Source organism: Somniosus microcephalus, chromosome 27, assembly GCF_052327205.1.
Source record: "Somniosus microcephalus isolate GS21.2 chromosome 27, FLI_Smic_1.0, whole genome shotgun sequence".
Taxonomy (NCBI): Eukaryota; Metazoa; Chordata; class Chondrichthyes; order Squaliformes; family Somniosidae; genus Somniosus; species Somniosus microcephalus.
In genome coordinates this window covers 49283825-49307385 of record NC_141013.1, presented here as the reverse complement: position 1 = coordinate 49307385, position 23561 = coordinate 49283825, and the positions used below count along the sequence as shown (strand labels likewise).

Below are 23561 nucleotides of genomic sequence, written 5' to 3'. Positions count from 1 at the left end.
TGGGGAATGTCACTCAAAGGGTTGACGGTGGATGGGCAATGGCAAACATTCAAAGATCGCATGGATGAACTACAGAATTTGTTCATCCCTGTTTGGCATAAAAATAAAACAAAAAAGGTGACTCAACCGTGGCTAACAAGGGAAATTAGGGATAGTATAAGATCCAAGGAGAGGACATACAAATTGGCCAGAAAAAGCAGTAAACCTGAGGATTGGGAGCAGTTTAGGATCCAACAAAGGGATTAATTAAGAGGGCGAAAATAGAGTATGAGAGTAAGCTTGCAGAGAACATAAAAACTGACTGTAAAAGCTTTTATAGATATGTGAAGAGAAAAAGATTGGCGAAGTCAAGCGTAGGTCCCTTGCAGTCAGAATCGGGGGAATTTATAATGGGGAAGAAAGAAATGGCAGACCAATTAAATACATACTTTGGTTCTGTCTTCACAAAGGAGGACACAAATAATCTCTCAAAGATGTCGGGGAACATAGGGTCTAATGAAAGGGAGGAACTGATAGAATTCACTATTTGTAGGGAAATGGTGTTGGGGAAATTGATGGGATTGAGGGCCGATAAATCCCCAGGGCCTGATAATCTACATCCTAGGGTACTTATGGAAGTGGCCCTAGAAATAGTAGATGCATTGCTGGTCATCTTCCAAAATTCGATAGACACTGGAACAGTACCCATGGATTGGCGGGTAGCTAATGTTACCCCACTGTTCAAAAAGGGTGGTAGAGAGAAAACGGGGAATTACAGACCGGTAAGCCTGACATCGGTAGTGGGGAAAATGCTAGAGTCCATTACAAAGGATGTAATAGCAGAGCACTTGGAAAAAAGTGACCGGATCGGACAAAGTCAACATGGCTTTACAAAAGGCAAATCGTGCTTGACTAATCTACTGGAATTTTTTGAGGATGTAACTGGTAAAACAGATAAGGGAGAACCAGTGGATGTGGTGTATTCGGATTTTCAAAAGGCTTTCGATAAGGTTCCGCATAAGAGATTAGCATGTAAAATTAAGGCACATGGGATTGGGGGCAAGGTGTTGACTTGGATAGAGAACTGGTTGGCAGACAGAAAGCGAAGAGTTGGAATAAATGGCTCTTTTTCCGAGTGGCAGGCAGTGACTAGTGGGGTACTGCAGGGATCGGTCCTTGGACCCCAGCTATTCACAATATATATTAATGATCTGGACGAAGGAACTAGATGTAATATCTCCAAGTTTGCAGACGACACAAAGCTAGGTGGGCGTGTGTGCTGAGAGGAGGATGCCAAGAAACTCCAGGATGATTTGGACAGGTTGGGTGATTGGGCAGAAGCATGGCAGATGCAATATAATGTGGATAAATGCGAGGTTATCCACTTTGGTGTCAAAAACAGGAAGGCAGATTATTATCTAAATGGCAATAGATTGGGAGAAGGGGAAGTGCAACGAGACCTGGGCGTCCTTGTGCACCAGTCGCTGAAAGTAAACCTGCAGGTGCAGCGGGCGGTTAAGAAGGTAAATGGTATGTTGGCCTTCGTAGCGAGAGGGTTTGAGTACAGGAACAAGGATGTCTTGCTCCAGTTGTACAGGGCTTTGGTGAGACCACATCTGGAGTATTGTGTGCAGTTTTGGTTGCCTTATCTGAGGAAGGATGTTCTTGCCATGGAAGGAGTGCAGTGAAGATTCACCAGGCTGATACCTGGGATGGCAGGAATGACGTACGAGGAGAGATTGGGTTGATTGTGCTTGTACTCGCTGGAGTTCAGAAGAATGAAAGGGGATCTCATCGAAACTTATAAAATTTTAACAGGACTAGACAGACTGGATGCTGGAAGGATGTTCCCGATGGTCGGGGTGTCCAGAACCAGGGGTCACAGTCTAAGGATAAGTGGTAAGCCATTTAGGACAGAGATGAGGAATTTCTTCACCCAGAGAGTGGTGAACCTGTGGAATTCTCTGCCAAAGAAGGCAGTAGAGGCCAATTCATTAAATATATTCAAGAAGGAGTTGGATATATTTCTTAAGGCTAAAGGGATATGGGGAGAAGGCAGGGACAGGGTACTGAATTTGGATGATCAGCCATGATCTCATTGAATGGCGGAGCAGGCTCGAGGGGCCGAATGGCCTACTCCTGCTCCTATCTTCTATGTTATGTTTCTATGGCAGCCAACATAAAAGGTAATCTAAAAGTCTTCTATAGGCATATAAATAGCAAAAGGGTAGTAAGAGGAGGGGTGGGGCCAATTAGGGACCAAAAAGGAGACCTATGCATGGAGGTAGAGGGTATGGATGAGGTACTAAACGAGTATTTTGCATCTGTCTTCACCAAGGAAGAGGATGCTGCCATAAACATAAAGGAGGTGGTAGTGGAGATACTTGATGGGATAAAAATTAATAAAGAGGAGGTATTAGAAAGGCCAGTTGTACTTAAAGTAGATAAACCACCAGGAGCAGATGGGATGCATCCTAGGATGCTGAGCGAATTGAGGAAGGCAATCACGGAGGTACTGGCCATAATCTTCCAATCCTCCTTCGATACAAGGGTGGTGCCAGAGGACTGGAGAATTGCAAATATTACACCATTGTTCAAAAAAGGGTGTAAAGATAAACACAGCAACTACAGGCCAGTCAGTTTGACCTCGGTAGTGGGGAAACTTTTAGGGACAAAATTAACAGTCACTTGGACAAGTGTGGATTAATTAAGGAAAGCCAGCCTGGATTTGTTAAAGGCAAATTGTGTTTAACTAACTTTATTGAGTTCTTTGATGAGGTAACAGAGAGGGTTGATGAGGGTAATGCAGTTGACGTGGTGTACATGGATTTCCAAAAGGTGTTCGACAAAGTGCCACATAATCGGCTTACCAGCAAAGTTGAAGCCCATGGAATAAAAGGGACAGTGGCAGCATGGATATGAAATTGGCTAAGTGACTGGAAACAGAGAGTAGTGGTGAACGGTTGGTTTTTTGGACTGGAGGAAGGTATACAGTGGTGTTCCCCAGGGGTCGGTCTAGGCCCACTGCTTTTCTTGATATATATTAATGACTTGGACGTGGGTGTATGGGGCACAATTTCAAAATTTGCATGTGAGGCAAAACTTGGCAGTATAGCGAACAGTGAGGCGGAGAGTGATAGACTTCAGGAAGAGACAGGCTGGTGAACTGGGTGGACACGTGGCAGATGAAATTTAACGCAGAAAAGTGTGAAGTGATACAATTTGGTAGAAAGAATGAGGAAAGGACATATAAATTAAATGATACAATCCTGAAGGGGGGGGCACAAACAGAGACCTGGGGGTATGTGTGCACAAATCGTTGAAGATGGCAGGGCAGGTTGAGAAAGCAGTTAAAAAAGCTTAAGGGATCCTGGGCTTCATAAATATAGAGTACAAAAGTGTGGAAATTATGATGAACCTGTATAAAACACTGGTTCGGCCCCAACTGGAGTATTGTGTCCAATTCTGGGCACCACACTTTAGGAAGGATGTTAAGGCCTTAGAGAGGGTGCAGAAAAGATTTACGAGAATGATTCCAGGGATGAGGGACTTCAGTTATGTTGATAGACTGAAGTTGGTGTTGCTCTCCCTTGGAGCAGAGAAGATTGAGAGGAGATTTGATAGAGGTGTTCAAAATCATGAGGGGTCTGGACAGATACAGAGAGAAACTGTTCCCATTGGCAGAAGGGTCGCGAATCAGAGGACACAGATTTAAGGTGATTGGCAAAAGAACCAAAGGCGATGTAAGAAAAAACCTTTGTTACGCAGTGAGTGGTTAAGATCCGGAATGCACTGCCTGAAAGGGTGTTGGAGGCAGATTCAATCGTGGCTTTCAAAAGGAAATTGGATAAGTATCTGAAGCAAAGAAATTTGCAGGGCTGTGGGGAAGGGGTGGGGGAGTGGGACGAGTTGAAGTGCTCTTACAGAGAGCCGGTACGGGATGATGGGCTGAATGGCCGCCTTCTGTGCTGTAACCATTCTTATGATTCTATACACAAATCCTCATGTGTAGGGAGCAGAATTATAAAGTTTGCAGATGGTACGAAACTTGGTAATGTAGTAGATAGTAGATAAGTTATTGGCTTCAGGGTGACATAGACAGGATGGTGAAATGGGGAGAAGCATGGCAGATGGAGTTCAATGTGGAGAAGTGTGAAGTGATGCACTTTGGAAGGACTGATATGGAAAGACTGGACAATAAATGGCACGATTTTGAAAAGTGCAGATGAGCAGAGAGACCTTAGTGTCCAGATACACAAATTCTTAAAGATGGCAGGACAAGTTGTGGCTAAAAAAGCCTCTGGGTTAGTTGGGTTTATAAATAGAGGAATAGAATATAAAGCAAAGATCACGCTGGAACTTTATAAATCACTGGTTAGGCCTCAGCTGGAGTATTGTGGACAATTCTGGGCTCCACACTTCAGGAAAGATGTAAAGGCCTTAGAAAGGGGACAGAGGAGGTTTACCAGGATGTTCCCAGGGATGAGGGACTTCAGTTCTGAGGAGAGGTTGGACAAGTTCGGACTTTTCTCCTTGGAACAGAGAAGGTGAAGAGGCGACCGAATCGAGGTTTACAGGATGGTGAGAGCTTTCGATAGAGTAGAGAGAGAAAAACTATTCCCTCTGGTGAGTGAATCAATAACCAGAGGCCATCGATTCAAAATCACTGGCAAAAGATCTCGAGGGGAGATGAGGAGAATGTGTTCACTCGGAGAGTTCTGGGGACCTGGAACGCTCGACCTGTAAAGGTGGTGGGAGCTGATTCCATCAATAATTTTAAAGGGAGTTGGACGGTTCTGGAGGGTGAGAAACTGACAGGGTCACGGACAAAAAGCGGGGGTGTGGGACTGAGCACAACTGCTCTTTCAATGGGCCAGCACAGGCACGATGGGCTGACTGGCCTCCTGCTGTGCTGTAAGTTTCTATGATTCTATGACATTGGCATATTAATCCCATAGGAACAAATGACAAATACACATCCATGGCATCAGCATATCCGACTATATACAGGAAAGAAACACTTTCGTATCTGGCACCTAGGGGACCGGGATGGTGCCGGTTGATTAAAAATTCCGTATAACGAAGAAGGGACATGGAGTGACAATGGCCCAAGGTACGAGAGCCCCATTCCACAGCCACAAGTGCCGGAGCCCCGTCCCACCAGGCGCGGGGGCCGGGGCCCCGTCCCACCAGGCGCGGGGGCCGGGGCCCCGTCCCACCAGGCGCGGGGGCCGGGGCCCCGTCCCACCAGGCGCGGGGGCCGGGGCCCCGTCCCACCAGGCGCGGGGGCCGGGGCCCCGTCCCACCAGGCGCGGGGGCCGGGGCCCCGTCCCACCAGGCGCGGGGGCCGGGGCCCCGTCCCACCAGGCGCGGGGGCCGGGGCCCCGTCCCACCAGGCGCGGGGGCCGGAGCCCCGTCCCACCAAGCGCGGGGATACAGTATACGGAAGCCTCAAAACCTACTCCAGAATTTTGCCGGTTATTAGAGAATTCCAGATAATTAGGTGCCGTTTAAACGAGTTTCCTACATGTATTCTACATTAATGAATTATCTAACGATGTCTAACTTGAATCCTGTGACCAACAAGAGGTCAATACATGGACCAAACTGCTTTGTTTTTGTCACACTTGGCCTTCCCTCTTTGCCCCCAAGTTCTGTGTAATATATAGAATCAGAATGTTCAGCACAGAAATGGGCCAATCCACATCGAGTTTAATCCGACTCTGCTCACAGCCCACACGATGTAATCGTGCTTCTGCATTTCAATACATTCTTTATTTTACCTTGCCTGACAAATCATGCAATTTTTGTACAGCTCAAATTTATTGCGAGGCAGAAGAATTTATGAAATCTTGCTTTTTCCAGCCTAAGTGATATATTGCAGAAACATCTGATGGTCAGTTTACTCCGATTTGGTTCTTCACGGTGACCTTCGTGCACCATCTGTAAACACATTTTGATCTGTTTCCCCACTAAGATTTTTGTGTTAATTGTTTGTCTATTTTATTCAATGTGCTCTCTCTGTGGGACTCTGATGTTTACTGAAACTTTTCTTTTAGCTTTTGGCTGATGCCTGGATTTATGCTAAAAAAGATTGTTCTTGGAAACTTCACAACTGGTCCCGTGGATCCAAAAATGGCAGACGCAATCGATTTCATGGTGGATCGGGTAAGCCAAATAATTGAACAGAGTTTGCTATCTAAAATGCTGCCATATCCAAGTGTTCGAGTCTGAATCGGTTGAGCATAAAACCTGCAGCTAGTAATCCACTGAGCATGAAAACAAACATGGAGAGAACAAGACCAAGAACAATTCTCCCCGTGTTTGCGTGGGTTTTCTCCGGGTGCTCCGGTTTCCTCCCACAGTCCAAAGATGTGCGGGTTAGGTTGATTGGCTATGATAAATTGACCCTTAGTGTTAGGGGGATTAAATATGTGGGGTTACGGGGATTGGGTGGGATATGTGTCGGTGCAGGCTCGATGGGCCGAAATGGCCTCTTATCTGCACTGTGGGGTTTCTGTGATTTCTGTGAACAAGACTGGGACCAGTGATGTATCCAAGGGAGCTTCTTAAACCACTGTACTACAACACTTGAGCCGATGGCAGATCAAATGCAATGGGCCGATCAAATGCAATGGGCCAAGCAAATCCCCACACCAAAAGACCCGGGCCCCGGGTCCGAGCCGCTGTCCCGGGTCCGAGCCGCTGTCCCGGGTCCGGGCCCCGGGTCCGAGCCGCTGTCCCGGGTCCGGGCCCCGGGTCCGAGCCGCTGTCCCGGGTCCGGGCCCCGGGTCCGAGCCGCTGTCCCGGGTCCGGGCCCCGGGTCCGAGCCGCTGTCCCGGGTCCGGGCCCCGGGTCCGAGCCGCTGTCCCGGGTCTGGGCCCCGGGTCCGAGCCGCTGTCCCGGGTCCGGGCCCCGGGCCCGAGCCGCTGTCCCGGGTCCGGGCCCCGGGTCCGAGCCGCTGTCCCGGGTCCGGGCCCCGGGTCCGAGCCGCTGTCCCGGGTCCGGGCCCCGGGCCCGAGCCGCTGTCCGGGCCCCGGGCCCGAGCCGCTGTCCCGGGTCCGGGCCCCGGGTCCGAGCCGCTGTCCCGGGTCCGGGCCCCGGGTCCGAGCCGCTGTCCCCGGGTCCGAGCCGCTGTCCCCGGGTCCGAGCCGCTGTCCCCGGGCCCCGGGTCCGAGCCGCTGTCCCCGGGCCCCGGGTCCGAGCCGCTGTCCCCGGGCCCCGGGTCCGAGCCCCCGGGCCCCGGGTCCGAGCCCCTGTCCCGGGCAGAAGTCGCAGCAGCGGTCACGGCCCCTACATCTCTTTGGACCTTCATTGCTCCTAGCTTTTCACAATTTAAATAATAATCAAATCCATCCTGCTTTGAAATCCATCTGCCACAGTTTTGCCCACTCACTTAATCTGTCAATGTGTCATTGTAATTTTATGCTCGCATCTGCACTACTTACTCTACCATCAATCTTTGTGTCACGGCAATCTTGGATATACGGCTCTCTATTGTGTTATCTAAGACATTAATGAATATTTGAGCTCCCAGTGTGGATCCTTGTTAGACACCAGTTCTTCTTTCCAATTTGAGTACATACCCATTATCCCTACTCTGTCTTCTACTGCCTAACCAATCTCCTAACCAGGTCAATAATTTATCTTCAATTCCATGAACTTTAATTTTAGCTCACAGTACTTTGCGAGCCTGTGTGCCGTCGGAGGGGTCTGTGAGCTGTTGGGAGGGCGGGTGTGCGCTGTGGGGTGTGTACCCCGCTCCCTCGTGTGTGCTCTCTCTTTCCCCCCCCCCCCCCCCCCCCCCCACTTGTTAAGTCTATTCATGTTCATTCGCCATAATTTCTTGAACTCTGAAGCAGTGACTCTGATAGGTCATGTAATGCACAATGCATTAACTCCCCTAGTATTATAAAACAGGGCATCAATCTACAGGGAGAGCCACGAGTTACTGTGCAGTGCAGGGTGTTTACTTAACGAACCCATACTTTGTATTGCTTGTCTCATGGACTTCCCTAATTTCTCTCTCATTTTGTGCAAAAACAGTTGGAGAGTTTAGGACAGGGTGAGTTGGCCTCTCGTCTCACTCTTAATTGCCAGAATTCCTATGTAGAGCCTCACAAGATCAAAGACGTTCCTGTAACCATAATGGATGTAAGTATGTGTGAGTTTGTTTTCCTGTATCCAGGAGTCTGAATTCCCCCAGCTGCTGGGAGCTGCACATTTGTCGATGCATTAACTGACTGATCTGGTGAAGCTTTGAGAAGTGTTACTTCTCTTTATCTCTTTCATCTTCAGATTTCCTGTAATGCTTTGTAATTATCTGTTAAGTGTATTTATATAATCAGACAGCACAGAAGGAGGCCATTCAGCCCATTGAAAGCTCTTTGAAAGAGCTCTCCAATTAGTCCCACTCTTTCCCCAGAGCCCTGCAACTTTCTCCTTTGAAGTATTTATGCAGTTCCCATTTGAAAGTTACTATTGAATCTGCTTCCACTACTCTTTCAGGCAGTGCATTCCAGATCATAAGTCGTGTAAAAACACACATTCTCCTCATCTTCCCCCATTGGCTTTTTTGCCAATTACCTTCAATCTGTGTCCTCTGGTTACCAAGCCTTCTGCCACTGGAATCAGTTTCTCCCTATCTACTCGATCAAAACCACTCATAATGTTGAACACCTAAATTAAATCTCCCCTTAACCTTCTGCTTAAGGAGAACAATCTCAGCTTCTCTAGTCTTTCCACATAACTGAAGACCCTCATTCTAGTAAATCTTCTCTGTACCCTCTCCAAAACCTTGACATCCTTCCTAAAGTGCGGAGTCCAGAATTGGTCACAATTCTCCAGCTGGGGCCTAACCAGTGTTTTATATTGGTTTAGCACAACTTTTAATTATAAAGCCCAGGACCCCGGATGCTTTTTTAACAGTTTTATCAACTTGTCCTGTCACCTTCAACGATTTGTGTATGTGAAGCCCAGGTCTCTCTCTTCCTGCATCCCCTTTAAAACTGTACCGTTTAATTTATATTGCCTCTCCTCGTTCATCCTACCAAAATGCATCAGTTCAAACATCACATTAAATGTTATCCACCACATGTCTGCCCAATTCACCAGTTTACATCCTCCTGAAGTCTGTTAGTATCCACCTTACTATTTACTACATTTCCAAGCCCTGTATACCCGAGTCTAGATCATTAATATGCAGCAAAAAGAGCAGTGGTCCTAATACTGACTCCTGGGGAACACCATTGCACGCTTCCCTCCAGTCTGAGAAAAGCCGTCACCACCACTCTCTGCATTCTGTCCCTTAGCCAGTTTAGTGTCCAGCTGACAGCTCCTTTAATCTCACGGACTTCAATTTTTCTAGCAGGTCTAGTATGTGGCACTTTTTCAAATGCCTTCTGAAAGTCCATAGACACAACATCAACTGCACTACCTTCATCAACCCTCTCCATTATTTCATTGAAGAGAAAGAAAGATTTGCATGACCACCGGTCGTCCAAAGGGCATTGCAGCCCATGAAGTACTTTTGAAGTGTAGTTACTGTTGTGATGTAGGAAACGCGGCAGTCAATTTGTGTATAGCAATGTGATAATGACCAGATAATCTATTTTATTGATGTTGGTTGAGGGATAAATATTGGCCAGGACTCCCAATCATAGAATGATCCAGCACAGCAGGAGGCTGTTGGACTACTTTCTTCTTTTTCGTTTTGTTGCTTTAAATGCCAGATTACACACACACTCCGTTGTAGCAATGCAGGATCAGGACTTTATTGAAACCACATACCATCCACAACCAGTTAGAGTGCACAAGTCTTGTCAGACTACACACAACCAGTGTGAGTGAGCTGAGACACACTGTCCGATTCCAGTGTGAGTGAACTGAGACACACTGTCCGATTCCAGTGTGAGTGAGCTGAGACACACTGTCCGATTCCAGTGTGAGTGAACTGCTGACACACTGTCCGATTCCAGTGAGTGAGCTGAGACACACTGTCCGATTCCAGTGTGAGTGAACTGCTGACACACTGTCCGATTCCAGTGTGAGTGAGCTGAGACACACTGTCCGATTCCAGTGTGAGTGAGCTGAGACACTGTCCGATTCCAGTGTGAGCTGCTGAGACACAGTGTCCGATTCCAGTGTGAGTGAGCTGAGACACACTGTCCGATTCCAGTGTGAGTGAGCTGAGACACACTGTCCGATTCCAGTGTGAGTGAGCTGAGACACTGTCCGATTCCAGTGTGAGCTGCTGAGACAGTGTCCGATTCCAGTGTGAGTGAGCTGAGACACACTGTCCGATTCCAGTGTGAGTGAGCTGAGACACACTGTCCGATTCCAGTGTGAGTGAGCTGAGACACAGTGTCCGATTCCAGTGTGAGTTGCTGAGACAGTGTCCGATTCCAGTGTGAGTGAACTGCTGACACACTGTCCGATTCCAGTGTGTGAGCTGAGACACACTGTCCGATTCCAGTGTGAGTGAGCTGAGACAGTGTCCGATTCCAGTGTGAGCTGCTGAGACAGTGTCCGATTCCAGTGTGAGCTGCTGAGACAGTGTCCGATTCCAGTGTGAGCTGCTGAGACAGTGTCCGATTCCAGTGTGAGCTGCTGAGACAGTGTCCGATTCCAGTGTGAGTGAGCTGAGACAGTGTCCGATTCCAGTGTGAGCTGCTGAGACACAGTGTCCGATTCCAGTGTGAGCTGCTGAGACAGTGTCCGATTCCAGTGTGAGTGAACTGCTGACACACTGTCCGATTCCAGTGTGTGTGAGCTGAGACACACTGTCCGATTCCAGTGTGAGCTGCTGAGACAGTGTCCGATTCCAGTGTGAGCTGCTGAGACAGTGTCTGATTCCAGTGTGAGCTGCTGAGACAGTGTCCGATTCCAGTGTGAGCTGCTGAGACAGTGTCCGATTCCAGTGTGAGTGAACTGCTGACACACTGTCCGATTCCAGTGTGTGTGAACTGCTGACAGTGTCCGATTCCAGTGTGTGTGAGCTGAGACACACTGTCTGATTCCAGTGTGAGTGAACTGCTGACAGTGTCCGATTCCAGTGTGAGTTGCTGAGACAGTGTCCGATTCCAGTGTGAGTGAACTGCTGACACACTGTCCGATTCCAGTGTGTGTGAGCTGAGACACACTGTCTGATTCCAGTGTGAGCTGCTGAGACAGTGTCTGATTCCAGTGTGAGCTGCTGAGACAGTGTCCGATTCCAGTGTGAGCTGCTGAGACACACTGTCTGATTCCAGTGTGAGCTGCTTAGACACACTGTCTGATTCCAGTGTGAGCTGCTGAGACACACTGTCTGATTCCAGTGTGAGCTGCTTAGACACACTGTCCGATTCCAGTGTGAGCTGCTGAGACAGTGTCCGATTCCAGTGTGAGCTGCTGAGACAGTGTCCGATTCCAGTGTGAACTGCTGAGACAGTGTCCGATTCCAGTGTGAGCTGCTGAGACACACTGTCCGATTCCAGTGTGAGCTGCTCAGACAGTGTCCGATTCCAGTGTAAGCTGCTGAGACACACTGTCCGATTCCAGTGTGAGCTGCTGAGACAGTGTCCGATTCCAGTGTGAGTGAGCTGAGACACACTGTCCGATTCCAGTGTGAGCTGCTGAGACACACTGTCCGATTCCAGTGTGAGTGAGCTGAGACACACTGTCCGATTCCAGTGTGAGCTGCTGAGACACACTGTCCGATTCCAGTGAGTGAGCTGCTGAACAGTGAACATAAGAAATAGGAGCAGGAGTCGGCCATTTTGCCCCTTGAGCCTGCGCCACCATTCAATAAGATCATGGCTGATCATCTACCTCGTCTCCACTTTCCTGCACTATCCCCATATCCCTTGATTCCCTTAATATTCAAAAATCTATCGATCTCTGTCTTGAATATACTCAACGACTGAGCCTCCACAGCCCTCTGGGGTAGAGAATTCCAAAGATTCACCGCCCTCTGAGTGAAGAAATTCCTCCTCATCTCAGTCCTAAATGGCCGACCCCTTATTCTGAGACTCTGACCCCTGGTTCTAGACTCCCCAGCCAGGGGAAACATCCTCCCTGCATCTACCCTGTTGAGCCCTGTAAGAATTTTGTATGTTTCAATGGGATCCCCTCTCATTCTTCTAAACTCTAGAGAATATAGGCCTAGTCTACTCGATCTCTCCCAGGAATCAGTCTGGTGAACCATCGTTGCACTCCCTCTATGGCAAGTATATCCTTCCTTAGGTAAGGAGACCAAAACTGTACACAATACTCCAGGTGTGGTCTCACCAGGGCCCTATGTAATTGCAGTAAGACGTCTTTACTCTTATACTCAAATCCCCTTGTAATAAAGGCCAACATACCATTTGCTTTCCTAATTGCTTGCTGTACCTGCATGTTAACTTTCAGTGATTCGTGTACAAGGACACCCAGGTCCCTCTGAACACCAACATTTCCCAATCTCTCACCATTTAAAAAATACTCTGCTTTTCTATTTTTCCTACCAAAGTAGATACCTTCACATTTCTCCACATTATATTTGCCTTGTTCTTGCCCACTCACTTAGCCTGTTTATATCCCCTTGAAGCCTCCTTGAATCCTCCTCACAACTTACATTTCCACCCAGCTTTATATCATCAGCAAACTTGGATATATTACATTTGGTCCCCTCATCCATCATTGATATAGATTGTGAACAGCTGAGGCCCAAGCACTGATCCTTGTGGTACCTCAACCTGCCAACCCAAAAATGACCTGTTCATTCCTACTCTCTGTTTTCTGTCCATTAACCAATCCCCAATCACATGAGCCTTAATTTTGTTTAATAACCTCTTGTGTGGCACCTTATCGAATGCCTTCTGAAAATCCAAATACACCACATCCACTGGTTCCCCCATCAATTCTGCTAGTTACAACCTCAAAAAACTCCAACAGATTTGTCAAACATGATTTCCCTTTCATAAACCCGTGTTGACTCTGCCCAATCCTATTATTATTTTCTAAGTGCCATGTTACCACGTCCTTAATAGGTTCTAGCATTTTCCTTACTACTGATGTCAGGCTAACTGGTCTGTAGTTTCCTGTTTTCTCTCTCCCTCCTTTCTTAAATAGTGGGGTTACATTTGCCACCTTCCAATCTGCGGGAACCGTTCCAGAATCAATGGATTTTTGGAAAATGACAACCAATGCATCCACTATCTCTATAGCCACCTCTTTCAAAACCCTAGGATGTAGGCCATCAGGTCCAGGGGATTTATCGGCTTTCAGCCCCATTAATTTCTCCAGTACTATGTTTTTACTAATAATTTCTTTCAGTTCCTCGTTCTCGCTAGACCATGGGTTCTCCACTATTTCCAGGAATTGTTTTGCGTCTTCTTCCGTGTATTTGTTTAATTTCTCGCCATTTCCTTATTCCCCATTATAACTTCTGTCTTAGTCTGTAAGGGACCCACATTTACTTTCGTTAATCTTTCCCTTTTTACATACCTATGGAAGCTTTTGCAGTCTGCTTTTATGTCTCTCGCTAGTTTACTCATTCTATTTTCCCTTTGTTGGTCCTCCTTTGCTGAAATCTAAAATCCTCCCAATCTTCAGGCTGACGACTCTTTTTGGCAACTTTATAAGCCTCTTCCTTTGATCGAATACTATCGTTAACTTCTCTTGTTAGCCACGGTTGGACCACTATTCCTTACATTTCTTATACTAAATCTTGCCTTTGATCACTACATTTCCTGCATACTATCAATAAATCCTGCTCCATACAAATGGCAACAGAAAAACATCAACTAAACATCGAGGCACTCAACTTTTCTCATTGTTTTACTGCTGCAATAAAACCTTCCCCTCCCTAACACAGTGATCAAGTTGACACATTTGGATATGGCTGAATGGCTCTTACACCTTCGAGTATCTTCTTTCCTGTGAGACTTCCTCTGAGACTTCCTCTGCTTCGATCTCTTCCCCAATTTACAACCCAGGCTCAGCAGAAAGCTGTTTTAACTTTTAACCCAGCGTGTGCTGGTCTCGCACATTGCGCAGAAAGAAGAGTGAGGTATTCAGGCAATACGGACTTTCACTCCCACAGAGGCCATTCGGCCTATCGTGCCTGTGCCGGCTCTTTGAACGAGCTCTCCACTTAGTCCCACTCACCTCTTTCCCCAGAGCCCTGCAATTTTTTCCCTTTAAGTATCCAATTCTCTTTCGAAAGTTACTATTGAATCTGCTTCTACCACCCTTTCAGGTTGGGGAGGGTGGTGGTGGAGGAGGATCGCGAGCGTGGTGGGGGGGGTGGAGGAGGATCGCGAGCGTGGTGGGGGGGGTGGAGGAGGATCGCGAGCGCGGTGTGGGGGGTGGAGGAGGGCCGCGAGCGCGGTGTGGGGGGTGGAGGAGGGCCGCGAGCGCGGTGTGGGGGGGTGGAGGAGGGCCGCGAGCGCGGTGTGGGGGGGTGGAGGAGGGCCGCGAGCGCGGTGGGGGGGGGTGGAGGAGGGTCGCGAACGCGGTGTGGGGGGGGTGGAGGAGGGTCGCGAGCGCGGTGTGGGGGGGGTGGAGGAGGGCCGCGAGCGCGGTGTGGGGGGGGTGGAGGAGGGCCGCGAGCGCGGTGTGGGGGGGTGGAGGAGGGCCGCGAGCGCGGTGTGGGGGGGTGGAGGAGGGTCGCGAGCGCGGTGTGGGGGGTGGAGGAGTGTCGCGAGCGCGGTGTGGGGGGTGGAGGAGTGTCGCGGGCGCGGTGTGGGGGGTGGAGGAGGGCCGCGAGTGCGGTGTGGGGGGTGGAGGAGGGCCGCGAGCGCGGTGTGGGGGGGTGGAGGAGGGCCGCGAGCGCGGTGTGGGGGGGTGGAGGAGGGCCGCGAGCGCGGTGTGGGGGGGTGGAGGAGGGCCGCGAGCGCGGTGGGGGGGGGTGGAGGAGGGTCGCGGACGCGGTGTGGGGGGGGTGGAGGAGGGTCGCGAGCGCGGTGTGGGGGGGTGGAGGAGGGCCGCGAGCGCGGTGTGGGGGGGGTGGAGGAGGGCCGCGAGCGCGGTGTGGGGGGGTGGAGGAGGGCCGCGAGCGCGGTGTGGGGGGGTGGAGGAGGGTCGCGAGCGCGGTGTGGGGGGTGGAGGAGTGTCGCGAGCGCGGTGTGGGGGGTGGAGGAGTGTCGCGAGCACGGTGTGGGGGGTGGAGGAGTGTCGCGAGCGCGGTGTGGGAGTTGGAGGAGTGTCGCGAGCACGGTGACGGGGTGGAGGAGGGTCGCGAGCACGGTGGGGGGGTGGAGGAGGGTCGCGAGCGCGGTGTGGGGGTTGGAGGAGTGTCGCGAGCGCGGTGACGGGGTGGAGGAGGGTCGCGAGCACGGTGGGGGGGTGGAGGAGGGTCGCGAGCGCGGTGTGGGGGTTGGGGAAGGGTCGCGAGCGCGGTGGGGGGTGGAGGAGGGTCGCGAGCGCGGTGTGGGGGTGGAGGAGGGCTGAGAGTGAGGTGGGGGGTGGAGGAGGGTCGCGAGCGCGGTGTGGGGGTGGAGGAGGGCTGAGAGTGAGGTGGGGGGGTGTCGTAATGTTTCAGTGCATTAAACAGTGCCATGGAATCAGTGACGTCCACCTGAGCGGGCAGACGGGGGCCTCTGTTTAACAGATTTGTGTTGGCCGTCATTTATTGACCCATTTCCTTCCAAATGACAATTAATTTTGTGCTGGAATATGCTTTCTGGAAGTTTCCCCACCACCGATGTTAGGCTAACTGGCCTGTAGTTGCCGGGTTTATCCCTTTCTTGAACAGGGATGTAACATATGAAATCCTCCAATCCTCTGGCACCACTCCCATATCCAAGGAGGTTTGGAAGATTGTGGCCGGAGTCCCTGCAATTTTCACCCTTCCCTCAGTAACCGAGGATGTATCATATCCGGACCGGGTGACTTTTCTACTTTGAGCAGTGCCAACTTTTTAAGTACCACCTCTTTATCTAGTTTTATCCTGTCCAATGTCGCTGCTGCCTCCTTTACTGGTACATTGGCAACATCCGCTCCTCTAGTGAAGACAGATGCAAAGTACTTATTTTGTAACTCAGCCATGCCCCCTGCCTTTACAAGATGATCTCCTTTTTGGCCCTTTATTGGCCCCACCCTTCCTTTGACTATCCTACTCTTTCTATGTTTATAAAAAATCTCTGAGTATCTTCTGAGAATTCAAGCCTCTTGTTCCAACTCTTCTGTTTCAGGTCTTTGACCACAGTGCACTTTCTCAAGAAGCCAAAGAAGAAATGTACAAATTGTACCCAAACGCGAGGCGGGCACATCTTAAAACTGGTGGCAACTTTCCCTATTTGTGTCGGAGTGCTGAAGTTAACCTTTACGTACAGGTGAAATGTCAAAAAGTTTTTCTTATCATGCACATAATCTAAGAACATGAAGTCACAGACAGCTTCGGCTGATAAGTGGCAAGTAACATTTGCACCACACAAGTGCCAGGCAATGACCATCTCTAACTAGAGAGAGTCCAATCACCTCCCCGTGACATTAAACGGCATTACTATAGTTGAATCCCCCACCACAACATTCTGGGATGGGCTCTGCTTAAAGGGCTGGGACCAGTGTCCTGCCAAATCAAATAACTAGTGCAATAGATAACGGCTTTAAACTAATGGAGAGGGTGGGAGGATTCAGGAAAGGGTAAATTCAAAAGCAGTAAGAGAAATGTCAAGGGCAGAGTAGTGATTTGGGTACAAAAAATAAGCAGAGTGGGTCAGGAAGGGGCAAAGAGCTTAACAAAGGTAATAGGCCATCAGTAACTAAGGTAACATCAGGGAAAAAAGTTAAAGCTAAAGGCACTATATTAATGCACAAAGCATTCGCAACAAGATAGATGAATTAATTGCGCAGATAGAAATAAATGAGTTTGAGCTAATGGCCATTACAGAGGCGTGGTTGCAGAGTGACCAAGGTTTGGAACTAAATATTCCAGGTTATTTGACTTTTAGAAGAAGTAGGCAAAATAAAAAAGGTAGGGTGGGGGGGGGGGTGCTTGCGGTAGCCCTGTTAATAAAGGATGGGATAAAGACAGTAGGGAGAATGGATCTAGCTCTGAAAATCAAGATGTAGAATCAGTTTGGGTGGAGCTAAGAAAACAAGGGGCAGCAAACACTGGTGGGAGTAGTTTATAGGCCCCCTAACAGTCAATGTAGTGTCGGGTAGAGTACAAATCAGGAAATTAGAGGTACCTGTAACGAGGGTCATACAGTAATCATGGGGGACATTAATTTTCTCTAACTGGGCAAACCAAATTTGCAGTAATAGCGTGGAAGACAAGTTTGTGGCATGTATACAAGATAGTTTTCTAGATCAGTATGCCGAGCAACCAACTAGGGAACAGACTATTTTAGATCTAGTTTAGAGCAATGAGAAAGGGTTCATTAATAACCTTGTAGTAAAGGAGCCTCTGGGGAAGAGCGATCATAATATAGAATTCTATATTGAGTTTGAGGTGATTTAGTTAAGTCCGAATCTAGGGTCTTCTATCTGAACAAAGCAAATTGCGTAGGTATGAGAGGCAAGTAGGCTATGGTAGATTTAAAAATATGACGGTAGATGAGCATAAGAACATAAGAAATAGGAGCAGGAGTAGGCCATACAGCCCCTTGGGCCTGCTCCGCCATTCAATAGGATCATGGCTGATCTGAATCTAGACTCACGTCCACTTCCCTGCCCTCTCCCCGTAACCCCTAATTCCCTTATCTGCTAGGAAAATGTCTATCTCCATTTTAAATGTATTTAATGTTGCAGCTTCCACAGCTCTCTGGGGTAGCAAATTCCATAGATTTACTACCCTCTGAGTGAAGAAGTTTCTCCTCATCTCAGTTTTGAAAGGGCAGCCCCTTATTCTAAGATTATGCCCCCTAGTTCTAGTCTCACCCATCAGTGGAAAATGGCAAACATTTAAAGAAACAATTCATAATTCACAACAAATACATATTCCGTCGAGGAATAAAAACCCCACGGGAAAAGTAGTCCAACGAGAAGTTAAAGATAGTATTCAATTAAAGGAAGAGGGCTACAATGTTGCCAAAAATGGAAAGCTTTTGAGTGGGAGGATTTTAGACTTCAGCAAAGGATGACCAAGAAATTGATAAAGAAAGAGAATACCAGAGTAAACTAGCAAGAAAATTAAAAATAATTGTAAACTTCTATAGGTATGTAAAAAGAGATTAACGAAAGTAAACGTGGGTCCCTTAAAGGCAGAGACAGGAGAAATTATAATGGGGAATAAGGAAATGGCAGAGAAATTAAACATTATGGAAATAGTGGGGAACTAAGGGTCTAGCGAGAATGAGGAACTTAAGAAATTAGTATTAGTAAAGAAATAGTACTGGAGAAATTAATGGGACTAAAAGTCGACAAACCCCCTGGACCTGCTGGCCTACATACTAAGAATTTAAAAGAGGTAGCTACAGAGGTGGTGGATGCATTGGTTTTGATATTCCAGAATTCCCTAGATTCTAGAATGGTCCCTATAGATTAGAAGGTAGCAAATGTAACCCCGTTATTCAAGAAAGGAGGGAGAGAGAAAACAGGGAACTATCGGTCAGTTAACCGGACAACAGTAGTAGGGAAAATGCTACATCTATTATTAGCGACGTGGTAACAAGGCATTTAGAAAATCATAAGATTGGGTAGAGTCAGCACGGATTTATGAAAGGGAAATCGTGTTTGACAAATCTCTTAATTTTTTGAGGGTGCAACTAGCAGGGTAGTTATGGGGAACCAGTGGATGTAGTGCATTTGGATTTTCAAAAAGCATTTGATAAGGTGCCACACAAGAGGTTATTACATAAAATTAGGGCTCAAGGGGTTTGGGGTAATATACTAGCATGGATTGGTTAATGGACAGAAAACAGTAGGAATAAACGGGTTATTTTCAGGTTGGCAGGCTGTAACTAGTGGGGTACCGCAAGAATCGGTGCTTGGCCCTCAGCTATTCACAATCTATATCAATGACTTAGATGAGGGGACAGAGTGTAATGTATCCAAGTTAGCTGACGATACAAAGTTAGGAGGGACGGTAAGCTGTGAGGAGGACGCAAAGAGGCTGCAAAGGGATATAGACCGGTTAAGTGAGTGGGCAAGAACATGGCAAATGGAATATAATGTGGAGAAGTGTGAAGTTAGCCACTTTGGTAGGAAAAATAGAAAAGCAGAGTATTTTTTAAATGGTGAGAGATTGGGAAATGTTGGTGTTCAGAGGGACCTGGGTGTCCTTGAACACGGATCATTAAAAGTTAATATGCAGGTACAGCAAGCAATTAGGAAAGCAAATGGTATGTTGGCCTTTATTACAAAGGGATTGGAATATGAAAGTAAAAAAGTCTTACACTTATGTAGGCCCTTGGTGAGACCACACCTGGAGTATTGTGTACAGTTTTGGTCTCCTTACCTAAGGAAGGATATACCTGCCATAGAGGGAGTGCAATGAAGGTTCACCAGACTGATGCCTGGAATGAGGAGAGATTGAGTAGTCTAGGTCTATATTCCCTAGAGTTTAGAAGGATGAGAGGTTATCTAATTGAAACATAAAATTCTTAAAGGGCTTGACCAAGCAGATGCTGGGAGTGATTCCCCTGGCTGGGGAGTCTAGAACTAGGGGTCACAGTCTCAGAATAAAGGGTTGGCCACTTAAGACTGAGATGAGAAATGTATCCACTCAAAGGATTGTGACTCTTTGGAATTCTCTACCCCAGAGAGCTGTGGATGCTCAGTTGTTGAGTACATTCAAGACAGAGATCGATAGATTTTTGGGTACTAAGGGAATCAAGGGACATGGGGACAGGCGGGAAGGTAGAGTTGAGGTCGAAGATCAGCCATGATCTCATTGAATGGCGGAGCAGGTGCAAAGGACCAAATGGCCGACTCCTGCTCCTATTTCTTATGTTCTTATGTCACCATTGACCAGAAACTTAACTGGACCAACCAAGAGCTGGTCAGAAGCTGAATATTCTGCGGCGAGTGACTCACCACCTGACTCCCAAAAGCCTTTCCACCATCTACAAGGCACAAGTCAGGTGTGTGATGGAACACTCTCCTTGCCTAGATTAATGCAGCTGCAACAACACTCAAGATGCTTGACACCATCTAGTACAAAGCAGCCCGCTTGATTGACACCCCACCCACCACCTTAAACATTCACTCCCTCCACCACCGGCGTACCGTGGCTGCAGTGTGTACCATCTACAAGATGCACTGCAGCAACTCACCAAGGCTTCTTCGGCAGCACCTCCCAAACCCGCGACCTCTACCACCTAGAAGGACAAGGGCAGCAGGCGCATGGGAACAGCACCACCTCCAAGTTACCCTCCATCCTGCATTGGAAATATATCACCGTTTCTTCACTGTCACTGGGTCAAAATCCTGGAACTCCCTACCTAACAGCACTGTGGGAGCACCTTCACCACACGGACTGCAGCGGTTCAAGAAGGCGGCTCACCAACACCTTGAGGGCAGTTAGGGATGGGCAATAAATGCTGGCCTTGCCAGCGACGCCCACATCCCAAGAACTAATGAAAAAAATTAAGTGGCTTCTTGGACTCCCCTAATTAACTTGGACTGTTAGGATTTATGAAATTGGTATAGGAAGCAATTTAAACAAAATGGAATTGCGTTTTGCTGCTGTTTATCCAGAATCTGAAATGCAGTGTGTTACTGTGTCATCATTGTGCTTACCATGTGTGAGAATCTCTGGAATGCAAGTTACTTTCGATCGGAAATGCTTCACCAAGCAGTGAAGCCTCCTGGAATTGTGGTCCTGGAATCAATAACCCCGTATCCCCGTCCCCTCAATAACCCCGTATCCCCGTCCCCTCAATAACCCCGTAACCCTGTCCCCTCAGTAACCCCGTACCCTCCAGTCTTTTATTTGAACTCTGCCCTGGTTTTTTATTTCATCTGGTAATCTGTCCCACCATGCCATACCCATTAATAAAGGTTGCCTACATTTCCTATTTTCTTTACTAGTTCAGATGGATATATAATGGGTAATACGGGAATTCACAACTGTTTAAGTGGGCAACCACAGTAGTCTTGTTTCTAATCGTAATTAGATTTAATTTAATTTTGTTAATGCTCTAAAAGCTTTTGCTTCTTGGTTTGTTGAATACTGCAGTAACTTGGGTCAGTAAAGGCACAATGCATCAGGATGTTTAACCTTATGAATATTAAGGGGATCAAGGGATATGGGGATAGTGCAGGAAAGTGGAGATGAGGTCGAAGATCAGCCCTGATCTTATTGAATGGCGGAGCGGGCTGGAGGGGCCGTGTGGCGGAGCGGGCTGGAGGGGCTGTGTGGCGGAGCGGGCTGGAGGGGCCGTGTGGCCGACTCCTGCTCTTATTTCTTATGTTCTAACCTCAACTTGTTCTCACCTTTATTTTCAGATCCACCTGCGCCAGTTCCATGGCACACGATTTGCTGCAATTGACCCGACAATGGTGAGTGCTGAAGAGCTTGAGGTACACAAAGCCAGGGTTGAAAATGGGAATGAGGAAGAGCTGTGACCTCCCTTGAAGAAAGGAGCAATTTTCCACATGAAGGCACTGAACTGTGAACTCTGCGGGTTTTTTTGAAGTGTCAGCAGTGCCTTTTTTAAAGGTGTATTTGTGGCACAGCAGTTGAGATGTCTGTCCGATTATTTTTGTTCTTTAATTCTAATGAATTTAGTCCCAGAAAGTATCTGTTACCAACCCTGCTTTGTGGGCAGTGTTAGACAATCTGTCTCATTAGAGCTATGCAACCGAAGCCATAGGTAACCAACTCTGAATGCAAAGTACAAACTCTCCTTACATCAATTCCATTTTGTTCAAGCCCATTTTGTATGAATTCACTCTTTGATACGACATGTGACCAGTTAAATGTTTCCGATGCAACTTGCCTGTGGGCCAATCGCCTTATGGTTCCTTGGTACTGGATTATATTTTAGTTAGGTACCTGAAATGGTAATGTTGGAGCTTTTCTTTTTGTACTTGTGCCTGATTTGATTTCTTACACTGCAAATATTTTAAGTCATTTATTGTTTAAAATGTTGCCATAATTTGTTTTGAAGTTCATGTAAATAATCTATTAAAATAAATGCACATAATAGGTTGTAATGTCATTAACCTTTCATTTTCATTCACCAGTGATTCTGTTTGCAGTTCCTGCAAATATAAAGCTAGGATTTGAAAACTTGCTGTGTGTATAGCTTTGATTACTTACAAGACAATGGTTTGAAGTGTAAATACTCTGTTCTGTAAACCTATTGTTGAACATGTTGAGCTTTGCTGAATATTTGTATTGGGAGAAAATAACTTGCTGGAAGCAGTTGTCCAGATTATACTATGGTGTACGAATACCATCGATGTGTTGCTGCATTCTGTGAATGAAGGGCACGTTTAACCTGCAATAACTAGAATCCAGAACTTTTAAAAATATCTTTGGGGGCTGAGCCCCTCTCAGAGGATTTTGCATTAGTGCATTATGCTGACTAATAAATTGTCTGATTGTTTAAATGTGGAATGTCGTAGTAAATGTTGATAGTAAAACAGCATCTTTAGTTCTCTCTCCACAGATGCTTAGTATTTCCAGCATTTTCTGTTTTTATTTCTCATTTAAATCTGCTGTTTGAAGATTCAAGATTCACGACTACTTTCCGTCATTCGGTGAATCCTGCGCCCCCAGGGCCCCCTCTTTCGCACCCCCTCTTCTCGCCGCGCCCCCTCTTTCCCTCCCCCTTGGTGGGGGTGCAGCACAGATTCACCAGAATGATTTAACTACTTAAATGCTAAAAGGATTAAATTATGAGGATAGGTCACATAAACTTGGGTTGTATTCCCTTGAGTTTAGACGGTTGAGGGGTAATCTTAAGATAAAGGGATTTGATAGGGTAGATACAGAGAAACTATTGACTCTAGTGGGGAAACGAGGCATAGTCTTAAAATTAGAGATAGGCTAATTAGGAATGAAATCAGGAAGCACTTCATCACAGAGTAGTGAAAATCTGGAATTCTCTTCCCCAAAAGGTTGTGGATGCTGGGAGTCGACTGAAATTTTCAGGAGTGAGATCAGTCGATATTTCTTGGATATATCGTGGGGTATGGTGCAAAAGCAGGTCAGTGGAGTTGAGGTAGAGATCAGCCATGATCTAGCTGAATGCAGGAACAAGCTTGGGACTGAATGGCATGTTCCGATGTATTGCGGACTCCAGCTGCCTCCCTTCTTTGCGCTTGTACTAACACCAGCATCTTCAAGCTTTTTGAAGCTCTCTGGTTAAACTCCACCTTATCAGTCCCCAGGTTTGAGCACACAACCTAGGCTGAGACTTCAGGAATTTGGGAGGGTGGAGAGTGAAGCAATAGAATCAGAAATTTACGACAGAGGGAGGCCATTCGGCCCTCGGGTGGATGTTAAAGATCCCATGGCACTATTTTGAAGACGAGCAGGGGCGTCATGGCCAATATTTAGCCCTCAACATCACTCCTGTTGCTTTCAGTAAAGTAGAACCTTTCAGTGATGTCACCTTATTTGTTGACCCTTTGCTCATCCTGGGAATCTGATTTCCCTCCTGTTTGAGTAAGGAAGGATGTGATAAATTCTTTGTCCCTGGTCTTCCCACTGCCAGTATCATTTT

At 47.5% G+C, this 23561-nt stretch overlaps 1 protein-coding gene across 8 annotated transcripts in view; it reads left to right on the top strand.

The window, feature by feature from the left end:
- The window catches only part of spg21 (SPG21 abhydrolase domain containing, maspardin), an 80928-nt gene extending 58407 nt beyond the window's left edge, over nucleotides 1-22521 (top strand). For 7 of the 8 annotated variants that reach the window (XM_085968940.1, XM_085968945.1, XM_085968939.1 and 4 more), the window contains 4 exons: nucleotides 6039-6147; nucleotides 8026-8133; nucleotides 16134-16274; nucleotides 21334-22521. In XM_085968940.1, coding sequence (XP_085825066.1) covers nucleotides 6039-6147; nucleotides 8026-8133; nucleotides 16134-16274; nucleotides 21334-21453 — 478 coding nt within the window. In that variant the 3' untranslated portion in view covers nucleotides 21454-22521. The remainder of the gene's footprint in view (nucleotides 1-6038; nucleotides 6148-8025; nucleotides 8134-16133; nucleotides 16275-21333) is intronic. The other variant, XM_085968947.1, reaches the window with a different exon arrangement.
- Nucleotides 22522-23561: the final 1040 nt, after the last annotated feature.